The following is an 18,364-nucleotide window of genomic DNA, read 5'->3' on the forward strand; positions in this document are numbered from 1 at the left end:
GTCCTATCGGCCGTCGGGGTACTCCACGTAGGCGTACTGGGGGTTTGCGTGGAGGAGGTGAACCCTTTCGACCAACGGGTCCGCCTTATGTGCCCGCACGTGCTTTCGGAGCAGGATGGGTCCTGGGGCCGCCAGCCAGGTCGGCAGCGACGTTCCAGAGGAGGACCTCCTAGGGAAGACAAGGAGACGCTCGTGAGGCGTTTGATTAGTGCTCGTACATAATAACGACCGGATGGAATGGAGAGCGTCCGGGAGGACCTCCTGCCACCGTGAAACTGGGAGGTCCCTGGACCGTAGGGCCAGTAGGACGGCCTTCCAGACCGTGCCGTTCTCCCTTTCTACTTGCCCGTTCCCCCGGGGGTTGTAGCTGGTCGTCCTGCTTGAAGCTATACCCTTGCTGAGCAGGAACTGGCGCAGCTCGTCACTCATGAAAGAGGACCCCCTGTCGCTGTGGACGTATGCGGGGTAACCGAACAGTGTGAATATGCTGTTCAGGGCTTTAATGACTGTGGCCGCGGTCATGTCGGAGCAGGGAATGGCAAAAGGGAAGCGGGAGTATTCGTCCACTACATTAAGGAAATACGCGTTGCGGTCGGTGGAGGGGAGGGGCCCTTTGAAATCGAGACTGAGGCGTTCAAAGGGACGGGAAGCCTTAATCAGGTGCGCTCCATCTGGCCTGAAAAAATGCGGTTTGCATTCTGCGCAGATGTGGCAGTCTCTTGTGACTGTACGGACCTCCTCTAAGGAGTAGGGGAGATTGCGGGACTTGATGAAGTGGTAAAACCGAGTGACCCCCGGGTGGCAGAGGTCCTCGTGGAGGGCTTGGAGGCGGTCAATTTGTGCGTTGGCACATGTCCCGCGGGATAGGGCATCAGACGGCTCGTTCAGCTTTCCGGGCCGGTACAAGATCTCTTAGTTGAAGGTGGAGAGTTTGATCCTCCACCGCAAGATCTTGTCGTTCTTGATCTTGCCCCGCTGTGCATTATCGAACATGAAGGCAACCGACCGTTGGTCAGTGAGGAGAGTGAATCTCCTGCCGGCCAGGTAATGCCTCCAATGTCGCACAGCCTCCACTATGGCTTGGGCTTCCTTTTCCACTGAGGAGTGGCGGATTTCTGAGGCGTGGAGGGTTCGGGAGAAAAAGGCCACGGGTCTGCCCGCTTGGTTAAGGGTAGCCGCGAGAGCTACGTCAGAGGCGTCGCTCTCGACCTGGAAGGGGAGGGACTCGTCGATGGCGCGCATCGTGGCCTTTGCGATGTCCGCTTTGATGCGGCTGAAAGCCTGGCAAGCCTGTGTCGACAGCGGGAAAGTCGTGGTCTGTATTAGGGGGCGAGCCTTGTCTGCGTACTGGGGGACCCACTGGGCGTAGTATGAAAAGAACCCCAGGCAGCGTTTCAGGGCTTTTGGGCAGTGCGGGAGGGGAAATTCCATGAGTGCGCGCATACGTTCGGGGTCGGGGCCTATTATCCCATTGCGCACTATGTAGCCCAGAATGGCTAGCCGATCGGTGCTAAAAACGCACTTGTCCTCATTGTACGTGAGGTTCAAGGCTTTGGCAGTCTGGAGGAATTTTTGGAGGTTGGCGTCGTGGTCCTGCTGATCGTGGCCGCAGATGGTTACATTGTCGAGGTACGGGAACGTGGCCCGTAACCCATGTTGATCAACCATTCGGTCCATTTCCCGTTGGAAGACCGAGACACCGTTTGTGACGCCAAAAGGGACCCTTAGGAAGTGGTATAATCGCCCGTCTGCCTCGAAGGCTGTGTACTTGCGGTCACTTGGGCGGATGGGGAGCTGATGGTAGGCGGACTTGAGGTCCACGGTGGAGAAGACTTTATACTGGGCAATCCGATTGACCATGTCGGATATGCGGGGGAGAGGGTACGCGTCTAGTTGTGTGTACCTGTTGATGGTCTGGCTATAGTCAATGACCATCCTTTGTTTCTCCCCTGTCTTCACTACTACCACCTGCGCTCTCCAGGGACTATTGCTGGCCTGGATTATGCCCTCCTTTAGTAGCCGCTGGACTTCGGAGCGAATGAAGGTCCGGTCCTGGGCGCTGTACCGTCTGCTCCTAGTGGCGACGGGTTTGCAATCCGGGGTGAGGTTCGCAAACAAGGACGGGGGTTGCACCTTGAGGGTGGCGAGGCCGCAGATAGTGAGTGGGGGTATGGGGCCGCCGAATTTAAACGTAAGGCTCTGTAGGTTACATTGAAAATCTAAGCCCAGCAAGGTGGGGGCACAGAGTTGGGGAAGGACGTTAAGTTTGTAGTTTTTGAATTCCCTCCCCTGTACCGTTAGGGTAACTATGCAGAATCCCTGGATCTGTACGGAGTAGGATCCTGCGGCTAGGCAAATCTTTTGTGCGCTGGGGTAGGTAGTTAAGGAACAGCGTCTTACCGTGTCGGGATGTATAAAACTTTCCGTGCTCTCGGAGTCGACTAGGCATGGCGTCTCGTGGCCGTTAATTAGGACCGTTGTCGTCGTCGTCTGGAGAGTCCGGGGCCGAGCCTGATCGAGCGTAACCGAAGCGAGCCGTGGTTGTAGTAGTGGGGTGGGGTCCGTTGTTGCCGTCCAAGAGGACGTCGGGGATGGATAAAATGGCCGCCCCCATACCTCGCCCGTAGAGGAGGGGTCACAAGATGGCGTCGGGGGTGGACAAAATGGCCGCCCCCATGCGTCGTACAGGTCGGGGGCGGTCCAAGATGGCGGGGCCCCTCCTCCCCTCGTGGTGGTCGGGACCCAAAAAGGCGCGTCTGCGGGTCGCACATTGAGTGCTGGGGGGTCTGGGGGGCGCTAGGACCGCGCGGAGTTCCCGGGCCGCGGGCGCTAGGACCGCGCGGAGTTCCCGGGCCGCGGGCGCTAGGACCGCGCGGAGTTCCTTTGGTGCGAGCGCCAGGGCCGCGGGCGCTAGGACCGCGCGGAGCTCCCTCGCTGGGGACCGGCAGGTCAGTAGTGCGAGCGCTGGGACAGTGAGGAGGTCCCTCGCCGGGGACGGAGATCGGGGTCCAGGTAAGTTGTATTGCCGGCGGGTCAGGCGTGGGGCGCGGGACGGGGGCGAGGGCCCAGGTCGGCGGGTCAGGCGTGGGGCGCGGGACGGGGGCGAGGGCCCAGGTCGGCGGCTCCGGCGGATCAGGCGTGGGGCGCGGGACGGGGGCGAGGGCCCAGGTCGGCGGCTCCGGCGGGTCAGGCGTGGGGCGCGGGACGGGGGCGAGGGCCCAGGTCGGCGGCGCTGGCGGGTCAGGCGTGGGGCGCGGGACGGGGGTGAGGGCCCAGGTCGGCGGCTCCGGCGGGTCAGTCGTGGGGCCGCGAGCGCTGGCACCGCGCGGAGCTCCCTCGCCGGGGACAGCGGTGGTCGGGGTCAAGGTAGGTGGCGCCGGCGGGTCAGGCGTGGGGCGCGGGACAGGGGTGAGGGTGGCGTTCGGGATACGGAAAACCCCTTCCTCTCCGTGGAGAGTGTTGGCCGGCACCCAAATCGGGAGCGCCGGCGGCGGGTCATACATGGGCTGCGGGGAGGGGGGTTGGGGAGCGTAGGCGGCGTGCAGGGCTCCCAGTTCTCCCGGGGCCGCGGTGGCCGGGACCCAAAATGGCGGCGCCTGGGGGTCGCACATGGCGTGCTGGGGGGGTTGGGAGGCATAGACTGCCTGTAGGGCTCCCTGTTCTCCCGGGACGGCGGCGACCACGCGGGACCGGCACACCACCGCATAGTGGCCCTTTTTCCCGCAGCTTTTGCAGATGGCTGCGCGGGCCGGACAGCGTTGTCGGGGGTGCTTCGCCTGGCCGCAGAAATAACAGCGGGCGCCCCCGGTGCGACTCGGCGTTTGGACTGCGCAAGCCTGTGGGGTGTCCGGGGGGGGGGGGGTAGGGGGTTTGCCACGGCGGGTACGTACGGGGCCCAATGGCCTGCCGCGCGGTCGGGGCCGTAGGCGCGGGTATTACGCGCGGCTACGTCCAGCGAGGCTGCCAGGGCCCGTGCCTCTGAGAGTCCTAGTGACTCTTTTTCTAGAAATCTTTGGCGGATTTGGGAGGATTGTGTACCTGCAACAAAAGCATCGCGCATTAACATGTCCGTGTGTTCGTTTGCGCTCACCGACGGGCAGCTGCAGGCTCGTCCCAAAATCAGCAGCGCGGCGTAGAACTCGTCCATCGATTCTCCGGGAGCTTGCCGTCTCGTCGCGAGCTGGTAGCGAGCGTAGATTTGGTTAACTGGGCGAACGTAGAGACTTCTCAGTGCTGCGAACGCCGTCTGGAAATCGCGGGTGTCTTCAATGAGGGTGAAAATCTCCGTGCTCACCCTCGAGTGCAGGACCTGCAGTTTTTGTTCATCTGAGACTCGGCCTGTGGTCGATGTGATGTAGGCCTCAAAGCAAGTCTGCCAGTGTTTGAAGGCTGCTGCTGCATTCACTGCGTGGGGGCTGATCCTCAGGCATTCTGGAATGATCCTGAGCTCCATAGTCCTTTTTAGACACGCTTAATAAATTGTGGCGCACAAAGACTCCGTGAGACAAACAGAGTGAAGTCGATGAGGCTTTATTAAGCGTGTCTGTTCCCCAGCAGCCTGATAGTAAACTGGCCTGCGGGGGAAGGCACCGGCTTCTTATACTTCGCCTTCAGGGCGGAGTATGAGGTCAACGGCCAACCAGGACCCGGGATCTGTCAGCCAATGACATTAGGGCTTCCAGTCCCACATGACCCCCAATACATACTACCACACACACAAACACACATAAGCGTATACACACACACACAGAAACATATACACACAAACACACACACATACACACCAGCATCCACACACACAGAAACATATACACACACAAACATATAACACCAACAGAAACATGTACACATTCACACAGAAACATATATACACACACCCACACACAAACATTCAGAAACATATACACACGCATACAAATGCACAGAAACATATAAACATACACACACCCACACACACATACACAGAAACGTATACACACCCATCCACACAAGCACATGGAAACATATGCACACACAAACACATACACCCACAAATACACAAACACACAGAAACAGATACAGGGGGAGGTGCCAGAGTACTGGAGAACAGCTAACGTGGTCCCACTATTTAAGAAAGGTTATAGAGATAAGCCAGGGAATTGCAGACCAGTGAGTCTCACGTCAGTGGTTGGGAAACTATGAGAGAAAATTCTTTTTTAAAATAAATTTTGAGTACCAAATGCATTTTTTCCAATTAAGGCGCAATTTAGCATGGCCAATCCACCTACCTGCACATCTATTTGGGTTGCGGGGGCGAAACACACGCAAACACGGGGAGAATGTGCAAACTCCACACGGACAGTGACCCAGAGCCGGGATTGAACCTGGGACCTAGGCGCCATGAGGCAGCTGTGCTAACCACTGCGCCACCATGCTGCCCTATTGGAGCAGATTCTGAAGGAGGGAAACCATCTCCACTTGGAGAGGCAAGGTTTGACCAGGAATAGTCAACCTGGCTTTGTCAGAGGGAGGTCATGCCTGACAAATTTGATTGAATTTTTTGAGCATGTAATGTGTATAGATGAGGGTAGTCCAGTCGATGTAGCTTACATGAATTTCAGCAAAGCCTTTGACAAGGTCCCACACGGGAGACTTATTAACAAGGCAAATGCACATGGGATACAGGTGATTTGATAAGGTGGATTCATATTTGGTCTCGCGGTAGGAGACAGAGAGTGATGATAGACAGCTGCTTCAGTGTCTGGAAGCCCAGTGGCATACCACAGGGATCCATGCTGGGCCCCCTACTGTTTATCATTTATATAAATAACATACCTGACTATGTTGGGATAGGATCAGTAAGTTTGCGGATGACACAAAGATTGGCTGAGTGGTTAATAGTGAGGTTGAGTGTCTTGGGTGGTTACAGGAAGATATATAAGGGATGGTCAAATGGGCTGATGGAATTTAACCCTGAAAAGTGTGAGGTGATATACTTTGGAAGGAGTAATTTGACAAGGAAGTGACACTGGGAAGTTCCGAAGAACAAAGGGACCTTGGTGTGTTTGTCCATGGATCTCTGAAGGCAGGTTAATAGGGTGGTGAAAAAGGCATATGGGGCACTCCCTTTTATCAATCGGGGCATAGATTACAAAAGCAGGGAGGTCATGATGGAGCTGTATAGACCTTTGGTGAGGTCACAGCTGGAGTACTGTGTGCAATTCTGGCCGCCACATTATAGGAAGGATGTGATTGCACTGGAGGGGGAGCAGAGGCGATTCGCCAGGGTGTTGTCTGGGATGGAATATTTAAGTTATGAAGAAAGGTTGGATAGACTTGGGTTGTTTTCATTGGAGCAGAGAAGACTGGGGGGTGACCTGATCGAGGTGTACAAGATTATGAGAGGCATGGATAAGGTGGATAGGGAGCAGCTGTTCCCCTTAGGTGAAGAGTCAGTTACGAGGAGACACAAGTTCAAAGTGAGGGATGGAAGGTTCAGGGAGGATTTGAAGAAAAACGTTTTTACCCAGAGGGTGGTGACGGTCTGGAATGCGCTGCCTGGGAGGGTGGTAGAGGCGGGCGCCTCACATCGTTTAAAAAGTACCTGGATGAGCAATTAGCACGCCACAACATTCAAGGCTACGGGCCAAGTGCTGGCAAATGGGATTAGGTGGGCAGGTCAGGGCCTTTCATGCAACGGTGCAGACTCAATGGGCCGAAGGGCCTCTTTTGCACTGTAGTATTCTGTGATTCTGTGATTCAGACACATACAAACACATACTCACACGCCCACGTCCACACACAAACTTACACACACAGAAACATACACAACCACACCCACGCAAACACACATAAACATACACACACACCTAAGCACACACAAACACAAGCAACAGTAACATATACACACACACACCCATACCAACACACAGAAACATATAATAATCTAATAATAATCTTTAGTAGTGTCACAAGTAGACTTACATTAACACTGCAATGAAGTTACTGTGAAAATCCCCGAGTCGCCACACTCCAGGTACACATAGGGAGAATTCAGAACATTCAATTCACCTACAAGCTCGTCTTTTGGGACTTGTGGGAGGAAACCGCAGCACCCGGAGGAATCCGAAGCAAACACGGGGAGAACATACAGACTCCGCACAAACAGTTAGCCAAGCCAGGAATCAAACTTGGGTCCCTGAAGCTGTGAAGTAACAGTGCTAACCATTGCACTATCGTGCCGCCCATACACACACACTCACACACATACACACTCACACACAGATGCAGAAACATAACACACACGCGTACCTCCACAAGCACACAGAAACATATATACACATACACAAATACACAAACACACAGAAACATATACACACGCGCACACAAACGCACACCACAAACACATAGAAACATATACACACGCACATACAAGCACACAGGGCGCGATCTTCCAGCTGCTCTGCGCCGGAAAAGCAGCGTGGCCGCTGAAAGCTGGGAGATCCCGCTCCAGGATCTACCAAGCTCGCAATGCCTTGCAAGATTCAACGCAATCTTGTGCGACGTTGCAAGGGGAATTCTGCCCACAATGGGCGGGATCACTTATTAGAGCGAGGCAGCCTTACTCTAATGTGCAGATTCCCAAGCTACCTGAGGCTTTGGGATTCAATCCCTTTGCCTCGGGACCTCGGGTGAGCGCTGTCTGGCACTGGTCCCCACAAACAGGAACCAGAAGGAATGGCACTCGTGGGGAACTCCAGGGGGATTGGAGGGCCCCAGCTGCATGCCCTTTGGGCAGGATGGTGCCCTGGCACTGCTGGTGCCACCTGGGTACCCTGGCTCTGCCAGCCTGGCATCATAGATTAAAGTGGGAGTCTGGAGTTAAATGGTACTTAACCAGTTGTATTTTCTGCATATTTTGTGATAGTTATTGCTGGAACTAAACAGTAATCGTGTTTAAATTTACAAACCTGGTGACTGTAATTATTGGGCAGGCAAGGGCCAAAGACCTGGGGTATTTTAAAATGAATTATTGGCTAATTCACTTGTGCTTTGACTCCGGGGCACTAGCCCAGGGTGTCCTAACACCGGCAGCCCGTCAAATACCTCGAACGTTCACTCCCTCCACCAGCGACGCGCAGCAGTAGCAGTGTGTACCTTTACAAGATGCACTGTGCAATTCAGCAAGGTTCCTTTGGAAGCACCTTCCAAACCCACCACCACAGCAGGAATAGGGCAGCAGATACCTGGAAACACCGCCATCTACAAGTTCCTTCCCTAGCCACTTACCATCTTCCTTTGTAAATGCGTCGGCCGTTCCTTCACTGTCGCTCGGTTAGAATCCTGAAACTCCCTCTTTAACTGCAAACTGAGTGTACCTACAACACACAGACTGCAGCGGATCAAGAAAACAGTTCAGTTTATCAAAGGGCAATTAGACATGGGCAATGAACGCTGGCCTTACCAGCAATGTGCCTATCGTGTGAAGGAATAAAAAGGAAACAGTGTTCATTGTAAATATGACATAGGACTTATAAAGAGGAAAGATCTCCTCAAATGCATATAAACATCAGATGCAGAGGAAGGATATATGGAGTCTTACTGTGCATTGTGTTTCCTCACAATTGTTCTATGTAACACAGAGCATCTCCAAGACTTGGCATGGGTAAAAAATGGTGTCCTCACCAGCAACACGCCCATCCTTCGAAGGAATAAAAACAAACATAGGGGTGGGTGCATTCTCAATCAGAACGTACAATGGGGAAAGGTGCCTTGAAATGCAAATTAGAGAGAGAGAGGTGAAGCATAAAGTCTTGCTGTGCACTGTGATTGCTCACAATGAAATCCTAATTTATTTTTAGACAAACCACGGAATCTCTCAATGTCTTCTCTTGATAAGATTAACGCTTCATGGATCAATATAATTGAGGGGAATTCTACAGTGATAATCTGCTCTGTCCAGAGCTTCCCAGCTTCTAACCTGACGTGGAGACATCTTAATGTCACAATGAACAGAACAAGTTCCAACAATGAGCTGTGGTTGGTGATCCCTCACGTTACATCCAGGGACGCTGGAGACTATGAGTGTGTGGCAGAGAATGAACATGGAGCAGTGGAGGGGTCCATAACCATCACTGTGGAATGTGAGTGTACACAGACTCCAACATCTCTCGCACAGATGAGTATACATAATTTGACATGTGTACTCAATCCCACATGTGCAGAAAGACCTGATCAACATTCACTTGGGCTGATAAGAGGCAAATAAAATTTGTGCCACACAAGTGCCAGCCAGTGACCATCTGTAACAAGAGATAATCTAACCATCGCCCCTTGATATTCCATCATTGAATGCTTCACTATTAGCATCCTAGGGGTTACCATTGATCAGAAGCTGAACTGGACATATCAAAAACAATCAATTAGGAGCAGGAGGAGGCCATTCAACCCTTTTAGTCTACTCCACCATTCATTATGATCATGGCTATTCATCCAACTCAATATCGTGTTCCCGCCTTCTCCCCCCCCCCCCCCCCCCCCCCCCCCGCCCCCAATATCCTTTGAACCCTTTTGTCCTGAGAGGTGGCTCTAATTCCTTGAAAGTCCAAATAAATAAATGACTCCCCCTTATCAACTCTACTAGTTAGATCCTCAATGAATTCCAGTAGATTTCTGAAGCATGATTTCCCCTTCACTAATCTATGCTGCCTCTGTCTGATTGTGCCACTGTTTTGCAAGTGCTCTGCTCTTCAATCTTTTATAATGGATTCTAGCATTTTCCACACTACCAATGTCAGGCAGACTGGTCTATAATTCCCAGCTTTCTCTCTACAGCCATATTAAACTGTGGCTACAAGAGAAGATCAGAGAATGGGAATGTTGATGTGCATATCTAAGCACCATCTTCTCAGGGCCAATTAGGGCTGGGTAATAGATGGTGACCTAACCAGCGACTCTCACATGCTGTGAATGAATAAAACCAAGCACATAAGGGCGGGGTCCATTCTGAATGTTTACATGAGAACTTATAATGGGGAAAGGTGATTTGAAATACAGATCAGGGACGGGATTCTCCGTCCCACGGTGTGGCACGCTCCCGGGAATCTCCGTCTCGCCAGCCAGCCAATGGGGATTCCCATTGTGGGCAGCCCCACGCAGTCGGGAAAATCCCCGGGCTGCCGGCGAAGCGAAGAATCCCGACAGCGGAGAATCCAGCCCCAAATAGAGAGTGGTGAAGCATGGAGTCTTGCTCTGCACTGTGTTTGATCACAATGAAACCGTTTTGTTTTTAGACGCACCACGGAATCCCTCAATTACTTACCTCAATATGATTAACGCTTCATTGATCAATATAATTGAGGGGAATTCTACAGTGATAATCTGCTCTGTCCAGAGTTTCCCAGCTTCTAACCTGACGTGGAGACATCTTAATGTCACGATGAACAGAACAAGTTCCAACAATGAGCTGTGGTTGGTGATTCCTCACGTTACATCCAGGGACACTGGAGACTATCAGTGTGTGGCAGAGAATGGACATGGAGCAGTGGAGGGGTCCATAACCATCACTGTAGAATGTGAGTGTACACAGACTTCAACCTATCACTAAATACAAAAAAGTTCAATAGCTATTTGAGATTGTTGGGTAGGCAAAGTCTCCGTCATGACGTTGGATATGCAGAAACATAGACACACACTGTGGGATTCTCCGTTTCTGCGGCCCGCCAATGGGGTTTCCCATTGTGGGCCACCCCACACTGTTGGGAAATGCGCGGGTGTGGGTGTGCTGTCGACGAGGCAGAGGATTCCATGACGGAGAATCCCGCAGACAATCTCTAACCCTTTCACAATCTGTAAGACGCTCTTAAAACCTGCCTATTTGACCGAGCGTTTGGTCACCAGTCCCTAATATCTCTTGATATGACACGGGGTCAGATTCTGTTCTGAGGAGATGAGAAATGAGGGAGGGGATTCCAGATGTTAGGTTCCAGGTGGCTGAAAACAAGGCCACCAATGGTGGAACGATGGGAATGGGAGGATGTCCAAGGGGCCGGAATTGGAGGGGCGCAGCGATCTCGGAAGATTGTGGGGCTTGGGGATTAACTGCTAATTTTCCTCTTTTCTTGTTCCAGATCCCCCACAGGAGACGATGGTGTCCATCAGCAGATCCTCTGATTGGATAAGAGAGGGAAGCAATATCACATTAACCTGCTCCAGTGAAAGTGTCCCACCGATATCTCATTACACCTGGTTCAGGATCGAGGGGAACACCAGCACCCAGTTAAACACACGTAGCCGCACTCTCTCCTTCAATCCTGTAACACGGGAGAATGATGCAAGTTTCTACTGCACAGTGAGGAACCCACTGGGTAACAGCACCTCCAACATTACCCACCTGGATGTGCAATGTAAGCATTTAACTCTCAGGCGCTCTAAATCTCGGTGAAAGAGATATATTGCTGTGGAATGTCTGAAATATGGAGAAAAAGAGAGAGGTGGAGGGAGGGAATTCTAGAGCTCAAAACCCCCGAGGCAGCTGAAGGCACGGCTGCCAATGGTGAAACGATGGAAAGTGGAGGATCTCAAGAGTCCGGAATAGGAGGAGGGCAGAGATCTCGGAGTATCGTACAGGATGGAGGAGGTTACAGAGGTTGGGAAGTTTGTAGGGATTGTAGGAGGTTACAAAGATATGGTGGCTTGTAGGGCTGGAAGGTGTTCCAGAGCTAGGGAGGATTCTCAGGGCTGGAGAAGGCGACAGGTATAGGGAGGGTTGTAGAGGCTGATGGAGGTTACAGAGATAGGGAGGGTTATCAGGACTGGAGGAGATTACAGAGACAGAGTGTGTTATAGGAGTTGGAGAAGGTTACAGATATGGAGAGGGTAGTCAAGGCTGAAGGAGGTTACATGGATTACAAAAGCATGAATGTGTGTTTCAGTGTTAAGATTCTATCTTACACTCTAATTCTGCTACAACATTGTCTCAGTGTCTCCTGCCCCTCCTCAGATAAGCCGGAGATTTCCCAGGAGTCGGAGTGCACCCAGAGGTCAGAAGGGATCACCTGCATCTGTGTGGCCAACTCCAATCCACCAGGAGACCTCATCTGGTACCTGCCCCGTGCCAACATCAGTGGTAACCAGACACACGGACATTTGATGTCATGGTGGGTCAGAGATGGGCATCTGGTGATTGGCTCCCTTATCCTGATGGGACCCCAGGATGAGGAGGAAGTGACGGCATCCTGCTCGGTTCAAAACCCACACGGGGAAGTCACGGCAAAGGTCCATCTGCCAGCTAAAGGTGAGAGAATGATTCGGGATCTATCTCCACTCGGCCCCACACCGTCGAGAAACCCCCGTGCTGCCAGCAAAAAGAAGCATCCCTAGGGCGCAGAATCTAGTCCACGATTTTTAAAAGCGCAAGTGAACCACTCCATCGGGAACTCGGCCCATCGGAGGTGGAGAATTGCGGAGGTCCTGGAGAATACCGGGTCGGGCCCGCTAATGATCTGCAAACGGTGCCTACTGTACATGCAGAGTGAAATGCATTGGTGCCGTTTTTGAGCTGGCGGAGAATCGCGATTTGGCGTCAAATCAGCGCCTGCAGCGATTTTGCTCGGAAGCTATTCTCCACCCAATTATATTTCCCAATTTCGGCGTCGGCTAACAGCAAATTCCGCCCATGGTATTCTAGGTATTTGGTGCAGTAACAGTTTTACACACACACACACAGACTCACACACACAGACCTACACGCACACACTCACTCACACATAGACACCTACACACAGACTCACACATATACGCTCACATACATGCACACACACTTACACATGCACAATCACACACATACATACACAAACACACACTCACATACACATACAAGCACTCACACACATACACACTCACAGACACACTCACATAAACACACACACACACTTACACACACACTCACATACATGTGCACTCACATACATACTCACACTTTCTCACACACTCACACCTACACACACATACTCACAGATGCCAGCACTCACACAAACACTCACATATGCACATAAACACATCCATACACCCAAACACACACACACAAACATACACACAACACACGCTCACATACAAACAGACATAAACACACGTATGCATGAATGCACACATACACACACAAACACACACAGAAAAGCACGTGCACACACATAAGCACATACACACACGGACACCCATAAATACAGTCACCACACACACATAAACAGACACACACTCATCATGCAAAATAACACGTTATACAGTATGGGGTTACATTTTGACCAAGTCTAAGAGTTGATGATAAAAGGGATAAAAATAGAGAGTTCAATGTTAATGAGACCTTCACTGGTATACCCGCCCAAGCCAAATGTTGCCATGTTGGTGCGGGAATTTCAATGAAGGCCAAAGGCAACTTCCAGAGACAATCTATTCTGAAATGTAACCTGCCATTTCCAAAAGCCAGTGGCATTGTACCTGAAGACCCTTTCGTATTTAAAAAAATGCTTTTTAAAAGAACATTTCCAATGAAGGGGCAATTTTGATGGAATTTCTCCCTCACCATGGTGATTTCAATCAGAGACATAGGCAATGATTCTCTGATTTGGATTCACCCCGCTACCACTGACAGTGAAAACGGAGAATGTGACGATCAGCCAAAACTCCAGTCATTGCAATGGAACTGGAGAATCCCTTTGGCATGAACAAATGGCGAACCCAGGCCAGGATCTTGAACTTGAGAAAGAAGGGTAGAGCTGGTGTAATTGCTCCATTGGCAGACTGTTTCCCAACTGTTTCTAACATATTGGTGTGTAATGAAAAACGTTAAACTGCGGCATGGTAGCGCAGTGGTTAGCACAGTTGCTTCACAGCTCCAGGGTCCCAGTTTCGATTCCCGGCTTGGGCCACTGTCTGCAGAGTATGCACATTCTACCCATGTCCACATGGGTTTCCTCCGGGTGCTCCGATTTCCTCCCAAAAGTCCTGAAAGACATGCTTGTTAGGTGAATTAGACATTCTGAATTCTCCCTCTGTGTACCCGAACAGGTGCCGGAGTGTGGCGACTAGGGGATTTTCACAGTAACTTCATTGCGGTGTTAATATAAGCCGACTGGTGACACTAACAAAGATTAGATATTATTATGAACATTTCAAAATAGTTATTCTGATCTTTCCAAAATGATTTCAGAAGGTATTTAAAGATAATTGATTAGTTCATGTCTGTACAGACCCATGGCAATTTTTTAATGGCTTGTGTGAGTAATTTCATTGTCTCTTCTGCATGGGCCATTCGTTTCTGTGATGAGCTAGGAAGAACACCTATTTAGCCATTTTCCTGGTACATTTTCAGCCAGGAGAAGATATCTTTATAGAAATAGTGAGGGCCAGTAAAGCTTCAATACATCTTTGCACCAATTCTGGACATCAGAAAATTCCATAGGAACTTTTCTTCACATGTCCTAATGTAATTCACATTGACATTTTTCAAAAACTGGTGAACTATTAATACCAGACATCAGGTGACCTGTGGCAGTCACCTTCAGCGAATGTATTTGCGTGATTTTAACAATCCTTTTAATGCAGTTCAATGTATACTGTAGTAGCCGATGAAATTAAAGATTAGAATTATAGAATCCCAACAGTGCAGAAGGTGGCCATTTGGCCCATCAAGTCTGCTCATTAGATCCATTAGGCTTCAATTGCTAGACTTTTAGAAGGCTAACAAGTTATTATATCAAAATATTAATGAGAACAGATAGGGGTCATAGAGGGAAATTACTTGTGTGGGTTGAGGGGAGTCTCAATTGAGGGAATTAAAATCTTTATTCTTGTCACAAGTAGGCTTACATTACACTGCAATGAAGTTACTGTGAAAATCACCTAGTCGCCACACTCCGGCGCCTGTTCGGGTACACTGAGGGAGAATTCAGAATAACCAATTCACCTAACAAGCACGTCTTTCGGGACTTGCGGGAGGAAACCAGAGCACCCGGAGGAAACCCACGCAGACACAGGGAGAACTTGCAGACTCCGCACAGACAGTGACCCAAGTGGGAATTGAACCCAGACACCTGGCGCTGTGAAGCCCATGTGTCGCCCATATCTAAAAATGAGAGGCAGGCATTTCAGGAGTGAAATTAGTAAACATTTTTCTACACGTGGGGGAGAAATTCACAACTTTCATCTGCAAACAATCGGTGCTTAGGCGCCTTGTTAGTTTTGAATCTGAGATTGATGGCTTCTTGCTGGTCAATTCACTTTAAGACAGTTCCAAAACACTGGACTAACAATGAAATACTTTAGGAGGGTGGTAACTGTTATAATGCAGAAAATGTGACTACCACAAATCCCAATGTGATGATGACATGCAAATCAATTATTTTACTGATTTTTATCTGATAGATAGATAAAGATATCAAGATGACATACATAAGGTGGGTCATTAAGGACCCTGGGTGGAAGGAATCCTGCCACCTTTATCCGGTCTGGGTATGTATGTGACTCCAGTCTCAGACACCAATGTGGTTAACTCTTCGGTTATCCTCTGAACAGGCCCCCCAGTTTGTGTCAATCCAGTGTTCCAGTAGGAAGACCCCCATCCCGCTTCTCAAGGGGAAACAAGGGATGGACAAAGAAATGTCAATATTGCCCGAAAATTAATGTTTAAAAATCGAGTGAGCGTATCGCTTCTCGAGGCACATCGTTCGATAACCCTCACAAGGACCACGGGGAATCACTTATCGATCACCCCGTGGGGCTCGTGGAGTGCGAGTTCCCATGGTAACGAACAGAGGCCCACCCAGCTGGGACTGGTTACCCAGCCATTTAAATACCGTCCCAGACCTGGACCGGGAATTCCGTTAGTCCCGGGCTGGGACATTTGTGTTGTGCGACATGGGAGTGGTTTTACTTTTGAACACAGAATAAATCTGTTTGAACCTTCCTCTTCGTGTCACCTGGGTTACCACATCGGAACATCATTCTAAAAGAGTAACTCAGTAATTAACGGCTGTAATTACAGGTAGAGACTCCAGTGAATGGACAGTAGGATTGCTCACAGCTGGGATCATGTTGGGTGTTTTCGTGGCTGGAATTTTAACCTTCGTGTATGTGAGAAAGTAAGTGTGAAGGTTTAAATTGATTTTATTTCAAAATATTTACTTGAATGGATTTTCCCTCAGTCGGTAATTGTTACCTTTAAGCAAAGTGTCATATTCCTCTCCCATAAGTGGTTCCTGTGTCCACTATGATCCCCTATGATCCAAGGCATCTTTCATTGTCCTGCTTCCAGCTCATTACAAATGAGTTCTTCTGATCTGGAAGGTGCTGCCTGAAAGGGCAGTGGAAACAGATTCAATAGGAACTTTCAAAAGGGGAATTGGATACATTTTTGAAGGGGAAACATGCTCAGTTGGCTGGACAGCTGGTTCGGAATGTAGAGTGAGGCCCGCAGCACGGGTTCAATTCCCCGTACCAGCTGAGGTTATTTGTAAAGGCCCACCAATCAGCTATCCCCATCAAAGGGGAAAGCAACCTATGGTCATCTGGGACTGTGGCAACTTTACTGACTTTACATTTGTTGTGTTATTGCAGGAGAAAGATCAGTGGCAGCATTGATACGTTCACGAAGCACCAGGGACTAGAGCTGAGTACACTCACTCCAAATAGTAAGCACTGAGGGAGTGCTGCACTGTCGGAGGGTCAGCACTGAGGGAGTGCTACACTGCCAGTTTTGGTTTCTTTCACATGACATGAGCGAACATTTTTAACCCACAAAGAGCAACTGACACTAACGAGACTACACAATAATTTAACCCCATCAGCGCCAGTAAAAGTCTTCCGTTTCCAAATCCCTGCAGGATAACAGAGCTTACTGACCCCTGGAACACAACCAGAGAGACAAGGTGAGAGAGGTAGACACCTGCTCCCCGGAACCTCTCTGAATGTCCAGTGGAAGGAGCTACTTGGCTTGGGAACTCCAAAACACCAGACCTCAAACTCCACATCAATGCCCAGGTTCTGACGGCACCCAGTGATGATGAGATTGTCCACAGGGGAGAGATGGAATACGCACAAGTCCGATTACAATGATACTGTATGTGAAACAGGGAGGAGGGCTGAGGAGCGGATGGGAAAGAGGTCTCTCTCCCCCTGTCTCTCTCTCCCTCTGCCTCTCTCTCCCCCTGTCTCTCTCGCCATCTCACTCTCCCCGTCTCTCTCCCCCTGTCTCTCTCTCCCCCGTCTCTCTCTCTCCCCCTGCCTCTCTCTCCCCGTCTCTCTCTCCACCTGTCTCTCTCTCCCCCGTCTCTCTCTCCCCCTGTCTCTCTCTCCCCATCTCACTCTCCCCGTCTCTCTCCCCCTGTCTCTCTCTCCCCCGTCTCTCTCTCTCCCCCTGTCTCTCTCTCCCCGTCTCTCTCTCCCCCGTCTCTCTCTCCCCCTGTCTCTCTCTCTCCCCTGTCTCCCTCTCTCCCCTGTCTCCCTCTCTCCCCTGTCTCTCTCTCTCCCCTGTCTCGCTCTCTCCCCTGTCTCGCTCTCTCCCCCTCTCTCCCTCTCCCCTCCACTCTGCCCCTCTCTCCCCCCTCTGCCCCTCTCTCTCCCCCCCTGCCCCTCTCTCTCCCCCCACTACCCCTCTCTCTCCCCCCGCCCCTCTATCTCCCCCCTCTGCCCCTCTCTCTCCCCCCTCTGCCCCTCTCTCTACCCCCTGCCCCTCTCCCCCCCTCTGCCCCTCTCTCTCCCCCCTCTGCCCCTTTCTCTCCCCCCGCTCTGCCCCTCTCTCTCCCCCTCTCTGCCCCTCTCTCTCCCCCCCTGCCCCTCTCTCTCCCCCCACTACCCCTCTCTCTCCCCCCGCCCCTCTATCTCCCCCCTCTGCCCCTCTCTCTCCCCCCCTCTGCCCCTCTCTCTCCCCCCTGCCCGTCTCTCCCCCCCTGCCCCTCTCTCTCCCCCCTGCCCCTCTCTCTTCCCCCACTGCCCGTCTCTCTCCTCCCCTGCCCATCTCTCCCCCTGCCCCTCTCTCTCCCCCCCTCTGCACCTCTCTCTCCCCCCCCTGCCATCCCTCTCTCCCCCTGCCTGTCTCTGCCCCCCCGCCCCTCTCTCTCCCCCCCCTCTGCCCCCTCTCTCCCCCCTCTGCCCCTCTCTCTCCCCCCCCCTGCCCATCTCCCTCCCCCCCGCCCCTCTGTCTCTCCCCCCACTCTCGCTGTCTATCCACCTCTGTCTCTCTTCCTCGATCAAATGTCATAGTGGTTAGCACTGCTGCCTCACAGCACCAGCGACCTGGGTTCAATTCCAGCCTTGGGTGACTGTGTGGAGTCTGTACATTCTGCCCGTGTCTGCGTGGGTTTCCTCCGGGTGCCTGGTTTCCGCCCACAGT

The 18,364-nt window shown here is 51.5% G+C and overlaps 1 protein-coding gene across 1 annotated transcript in view; it reads left to right on the forward strand.

Moving 5' to 3' along the window:
- The window catches only part of LOC140387063 (basement membrane-specific heparan sulfate proteoglycan core protein-like), a 56,737-nt gene extending 39,149 nt beyond the window's left edge, over window positions 1-17,588 (forward strand). The window contains exons 13-18 of the mRNA XM_072470074.1: window positions 8,841-9,122; window positions 10,272-10,553; window positions 11,109-11,384; window positions 11,981-12,274; window positions 16,019-16,115; window positions 16,591-17,588. Of these exons, the coding sequence (XP_072326175.1) occupies window positions 8,841-9,122; window positions 10,272-10,553; window positions 11,109-11,384; window positions 11,981-12,274; window positions 16,019-16,115; window positions 16,591-16,675 (1,316 nt within the window). The 3' untranslated portion in view covers window positions 16,676-17,588. The remainder of the gene's footprint in view (window positions 1-8,840; window positions 9,123-10,271; window positions 10,554-11,108; window positions 11,385-11,980; window positions 12,275-16,018; window positions 16,116-16,590) is intronic.
- The last annotated feature ends 776 nt before the right edge of the window (window positions 17,589-18,364 follow it).

The sequence above is a fragment of the Scyliorhinus torazame genome, chromosome 12 (assembly GCF_047496885.1).
Source record: "Scyliorhinus torazame isolate Kashiwa2021f chromosome 12, sScyTor2.1, whole genome shotgun sequence".
NCBI classification, from domain to species: domain Eukaryota; kingdom Metazoa; phylum Chordata; class Chondrichthyes; order Carcharhiniformes; family Scyliorhinidae; genus Scyliorhinus; species Scyliorhinus torazame.